At 34.9% G+C, this 6,764-nt stretch overlaps 1 protein-coding gene across 1 annotated transcript in view; it reads right to left on the reverse strand.

Annotated features, from left to right (window-relative positions):
- LOC106475058 (calpain-15-like) overlaps nt 1–6,764 on the reverse strand; it is a gene marked incomplete at its 3' end in the record, with an annotated part of 25,867 nt that overhangs the window by 3,462 nt on the left and 15,641 nt on the right. Inside the window, exons 2-3 of the mRNA XM_013935756.2 lie at nt 2,167–4,246; nt 306–495 (exon numbers count right to left, since the gene is read on the reverse strand). Of these exons, the coding sequence (XP_013791210.1) occupies nt 306–495; nt 2,167–4,246 (2,270 nt within the window). The remainder of the gene's footprint in view (nt 1–305; nt 496–2,166; nt 4,247–6,764) is intronic.

A 6,764-nucleotide genomic window follows, 5' to 3' on the forward strand; every position in this document is an offset into this window, starting at 1 on the left:
ATCCTGGACTAATAACAGTAATGTGATATAGTTTATAACTATATATATATATATATATCCTGAAAGAAAACTCTTTCCAAGATTTGGTAAAACGAGACTTCCAAACCTTTTGGATCTTCCACTGAAAAAACCTGTTGAGACAGCTGTGATATTACTGATGTAGGTGGTGTTTTTTAAGTTTATTTATTGATATCTAGGAGCTAAAACATCAACATACGAGCAAACAAAAAATTACAAAATTATAATGATTTATTTTTAACACTTTGGATTGATTATGAAATGGTATAGGATTAACCAAGTCTAACCTTGAGTTATATCTGAAGGCATAGCAGTTGTTCGGAAAACAGCCCACTTTGTCCTGCTTTCTGCTATATCATAGGTGATTTCCTGAGGTCTCAACCAATGAGCTTCACCCTCCTCACGGGGTTCTTCAGGATTATAATACAAGGACTTTGGAACAGGTGGAAAAGAGTCATCTACAAACGGCTCATTATTCTAAAATGTGAAACGAATAATAACTACTGTAATGATTAATCAGAACAAAAATAGCCTTGAGAACAACAGAAATTTAGTTAAACATCAATTAAACAGAACAAAAATAGCCTTGAGAACAATAGAAATTTAGTTAAACATTAATTAAACTGGATTAACCCAGTACGGGATCACAAGAACGTGGCCATTTGTCATGATGTAGCAAATAAAAAACAGGGTTTCAACAGTATTTAGCAATGCAACAATGAGTTCTACGTCAAAAAAATTACTTACATCTATATTCATTATACAATCATATTACACAGACGTCAAATATGTACTTCCAGCTAAGTTTAGTGTAAGTAACTCTACCTATTTATATATTATCGTATTACACAGAAGCCAATCTGTACTTCCAGCTAAGTTTAGTGTAAGTAACTCAACCTATTTATATATTATCATATTACACAGAAGTCAAATATTTACTTCCAGCTAAGTTTAGTGTAAGTAACTTAAACTATTTATATATTATCATATTACACAGAAGCCAATCTGTACTTCCAGCTAAGTTTAGTGTAAGTAACTCAACCTATTTATATATTATCATATTACACAGAAGCCAATCTGTACTTCCAGCTAAGTTTAGTGTAAGTAACTCAATCTATTTATATATTATCATATTACACAGAAGTCAAATGTGTACTTCTAGCTAAGTTTAGTGTAAGTAACTCAACCTATTTATACGACACACTAATATCAATACATGTATAAAGTACGACACACTAATATCAATACATGTATAAAACACAACACACTAATATCAATACATGCATAAAGTACAACACACTAATATCAATACATGCATAAAGTATGACACACTAATATCAATACATGCATAAAGTACAACACACTAATATCAATACATGTATAAAACACAACACACTAATATCAATACATGTATAAAGTACGACACACTAATATCAATACATGTATAAAACACAACACACTAATATCAATATGTGCATAAAGTACGACACACTAATATCAATACATGCATAAAGCACAACACACTAATATCAATACACGCATAAAGTACAACACACTAATATCAATACATGCATAAAGTACGACACACTAATATCAATACATGCATAAAGTACGACACACTAATATCAATACATGTATAAAACACAACACACTAATATCAATATGTGCATAAAGTATGACACACTAATATCAATACATGCATAAAGTACGACACACAAATATCAATACATGCATAAAGTATGACACACTAATATCAATACACGAATAAAGTACGACACACTAATATCAATACATGCATAAAGCACAACACACTAATATCAATATGTGCATAAAGTACGACACACTAATATCAATACATGCATAAAGTACGGCACATGTTATTGACTTTAAATGTCACATAAATAAGCAATCACCAGCATAAAAAAATATACTGTTTTATAAGATAAAGTGAATAATCATGGAAAATTTAGTTATGTCATCTTGTATCAAATTCAAATTCAGTTTATAAGTCTAAGTGCATAGCTGAAATATTGAGCTGTGAAATCTTGAGTACATGCAAAACTTATAAATGCATTCAAGCTATACAATTTTTTTCAGTTTCAAAACACTGTACAAAAAATGAACTATAAAAGAAAACCAAAGACTAACCTGCTTACAAAAGTTAACAATGTCCTCCCATTTCTGTCTGGCCTCATCTTCTTCAATCCTACGCAATTCCTCCATCAGTTCACTCTCTCCCTGTTGAGGTATAGCTCGAGTGTGTGCAGTATCTGGCCTGAGTGACAAGAGACTACGGGAGGAATGACATATTTCACACACCACATGTCCTCCACTGTTACGGTACGTACAGGCCGAACAGTCCCACCCATCTGAACACCCTTCTCGGACACTCCGTACACTGCCATAGCGAAGCGTTGCAGTGTTTGGCTGGTGAGAATTATCAAGAGTCTCTCGCTGATAGCTACATGCTGCACATTCAGGAGCACTTTTAGGATTCCGGAGAGTACACCTCAAACAAGCCCAGCTTTCCTTGGGTTTTAAGGTTCGGAACTGACGATCTGTTGTGCTGTTCACTTTTGACCCTCCACAAGCACTACAGATATTGTCTGTGGAAGGATTTATAAGAGTACAGCGAATGCAGGTCCATCTGTCAATAATAGCCACTCCCAACACCTGGCTTAACCGCACATTCATCTCCTGGTTACTATTAGAAAAGGTTCGCTGATTACCACCTGTTATACTAGAGTGAGAACTCTGTGGCCAGGAAGAATCAGATGTAAGAGAAGTGGACATTTCTCCCTCATGAGGAAGTTCTTCTGTTAGGTCAACAATCAAATGCTTGTCTGTATTTGATGCCTCAAGAGTCCCGTTAGGTCTATGTTTTAATACTGGGCTATTTGTGAAACACTCTGTGGTACAAACTTCAGATAACGACTTACTTTTTAAACAGTTGTTAGATTTTCTTGTAGCTGGAGGCTGCTGGGTGCTGTTTGTTGTAGTTCGAGGCCTCAGATCTGTCAAGAAACCTAAACTAAAGGAATTCCTGAGCTTAATGGAGGTTGGAATGTTAACAACTCTAGTAGCATCACAAATCTCACAACATTCTGCAACTGAATTATTTTCATATGTACAAGATTTACAAACCCACGATAACTGTTGGTCACTGTTGACTGTCATAACATCTTCTGCAGAGTGAGAATTTGCCACAAGAGTTCTTTTTGTGTTGCTATTGACTTCTGTTGAGCCTTCTGAAGACTGACGGAACAGCTTAGCTTTAATACGATCAGAAAACGAACGTTGCCTTTTAGGAGAGCTCACCTTCAGTTCGTTACGTAATCCTGGAGCAGACGATACTTCTTCTCTGTTTACTTCTTCTGATTGAAATGTTCTAGAATTTTGACAAACTATACAGTGATTTGTGGAGGGAATGTTTAGAAAGTGACAAATATCACATTTCCACTTTGACTCTATTTTTGGAAGATGTTTGGGAGATGCAGTATCTGAGGTTAGAGAATGAAATTCAAAGTCTCGATTTCCAGGACCACAGTTTTGCACAGATTCTATGATCTGATGATTTACAGGACCACAGTTTTGCACAGATTCTATGATCTGATGAGAATCATTAGACTCCAAAGGTATTGGTGCAGTTGATCTGTTAACATTTTGATCAACTTCAAGTCCCCTAAAGGAAGTCTGAGAACACGAAACACTCGCCTCTATAAATGTGGTTACCGAAGTCTGTTCCTTTTGAGCTTTATCATCTTCAAAACTATCTTCAACAGAGCCTGGCCTATCACTGAAAGCTTTATCGTCTACACAACTATCTTCAACAGAACCTGACCTTTCTCCTAAACTCTCATTTTGATGAGATGCACAAACCATACATACAGAACATGTTTCCCAATTCAAGGACTGACATTTACTGCACCTCCATTTGGGAGTTTTCTTTCGAATACATTTAATGAAACTTTTATCAAGAAAACTTGATCTATCCCTATCTCTATTACTTAGAGTATCTTCAACATTTTGAAAATGTTTGTCTGATAGATTTAAGCTGGTATCACTAGCAGGTGAGATTATGGGCGGTACCTGGTCCTTGTTCCCTAGTTCAGGAAGACTATCATTACCATTGATGGTTTCCTTATCATAAGTGACTGATAAGGGCTTTGGAAAGGCTACGGGTCTTTTCTCATGAATCACATGCACATTCCGTGATGGTACAATACACCTATTTTAAAAAATAAAAGATAAACACAATAAATACTCGCTATATTTTGATGTAAGTTACGAGTTTTCTTTAATAAAATCTTAAAATTAAATATTAAACTTTTTTATATATAAGTTTGGTTTGGTTTGTTTTGAATTTCATGCAAAGCTACACGAGGGCTATCTGTGCTAGCCGTCCCTAATTTAGCAGTGTAAGACTAGAGGGAAGGCAGCTAGTCATCACCACCCACCACCAACTCTTGGGCTACTCTTTTACCAATGAATAGTGGGATTGATCGTGACATTATAATGCTCCCCACAGCTGAAAGGTGGAGCATGTTTGGTATGATGGGGATTCGAACCCGCAACCCTCAGATTGCGAGTCGAGCGCCCTAACCATCTGGTCATGCCGGGCCTTTATATATAAGATGCTTTAAGTTCGTTAATTTCTTCACAATATTACTTCATTAAACTCCCTTGCTAACTTCAATTTACAGAAACTCTCATTTTTCAAAATATCATTTTTTCCAAAATTTAATTTCACCTGTACAAATTTTATTTAAGTTCTAAGTGTATCTAAAACTTTCTATGAACAAAGACAAAAGCTGTATTATGGAAAACGCATATGTTTAGAAACATAGGGGAAAAGGAACATTATTCAATAACAACATGAGTTAAAAATTTTGATTACATATCTTCCCCTCCCCTACAAAAAAAAATGTAAACAAACAAAGACGATACAACTGGTTTTCGAGTCAAATGTTTTACATTCATTAGAAACAAATTTTGGATTCAAATGACAATAGCTTTTCTATAAAATCTTGAAAGTCACATGTTTGTAAGTTAAAGAAGTGATCACATAAAAGCTTCACCTCACAAATACCTACCACTAAAGTAATGAACTTTACACAAACTTTTCATCGAGGAACTGGTGAACAAAAGTTCTGTTTAGTAATCAATTACATGCGGGAAACTTTTATTTCCAGCCTATCAATACATCTTGGACTCGTAAGCTTAGATAACTATCAATTATCATAGCTTTAACATGATTTATTTATTTTGCACCTCCAATAGTCAAGAGTAAACAAAGAGGCAGTGAAAAAAGTGTAACGTTTACACTGTACTTCCTAATTTTTCTCTTTCTGAGCAGGATAGAATTCTAGACGCCGTTGCATTGAGTGTTTCTCACGTAAACTAGGTTTGTTGTTTACTTAGTTTTCCAAAATGAACTTTAACAGGTTCACCAGGCCAGATACAAATCACAAGTAATTTCTACTCACCTTTTGAATTTTAGAAAACATATCCTTAAATAATTCCGTTAACTCGGGACTACACTGACCTAAATCGTATTAAATAGGTCAACAAGCTCCGAACACTTGTGCACAATAAAGGTACGCAGACATCAACACAAAACTCGGTGGAATTTTTAATATTGAACAGCTGTGCCAGGTGGTGTTGGAAGTTGCGCAAGGGTACAAAATCACCATAACGACCAAGTTATACTTTCGTTACGTCTGACGTAGTGGCCAAACACCCACCACACGATGACGTCATCACAAGTATTACGAAATACGAATCGCGCTTCCGTTTCACAAGTGACGGTATTACTATTAGCAGTGTTGGAGAAGACAAACCTGTTGGTCTAAGACGGCAGTTCGCTAATTAACTTATGACAGTGAAAAAACGTTCGTCTTACAACAACTAGAAAAACGAATGTGAGTGTGTCTTAAACGGGGCGGCCTCGTTAAAAGTTTCGACTCTGGATCACACAAGTCAGGTAAGAGATAAAAATGAATTGAAGAGATTTAACTCCGTGAAAACTGTTAAACGAATTAATTCAATTTCACGTGGTCTTCCAAAACAAAGGGCCGTTTGTATAAGCTTTTATTACGGTGTTAATATATAACGTTATCACTGACCTACTTCACATTTCAATAATCAATTCACAGTTAAACAGGTGAACAAATAAGCGCGAGAAATTCGAAAATTTGTAGCTTTGACGCAGACGAGTATAATAACAAAAACCTGATTCACTAACATATATATTATATATAAATTGTACGATGTGTGTATATTTACGATGTTTATGTAAATGTTTAAGTTACGGCAGTAAGACGAAGAACCAACGAATTAATTATTATTAGGCTGGAAAAGTCCACATCTATTTACATAAAACAATACTTTCAAATAGTATTTTGGCACTCGTGTATAAAGTTAAAATCATAAATAATATTCAACGTTAAACTGGTACACAATTAATTGAGTTTATTTATGATGTTAGTATTTCACTTGTTATTACTATTCAACAATAGCCAGTGAGTTAACCCTTTAGCAGTCGTCATGGTGAGTTATATCCTACACAGTAGTGGGGAACACACATTATATATAAACCATATAATATACACACCTAATGTGTGTTCCCCACTACCCCACTACTGTGTATATTATATGGTTTATATAACTACTGTGTATATTATATGGTTTATATATAATGTGTGTTGGGGAACACACATTATATATAAACCATATAATATACACAC

The sequence above is a fragment of the Limulus polyphemus genome, unplaced genomic scaffold (assembly GCF_000517525.1).
Source record: "Limulus polyphemus unplaced genomic scaffold, Limulus_polyphemus-2.1.2 Scaffold8032, whole genome shotgun sequence".
In the NCBI taxonomy this organism is placed as follows: domain Eukaryota; kingdom Metazoa; phylum Arthropoda; class Merostomata; order Xiphosura; family Limulidae; genus Limulus; species Limulus polyphemus.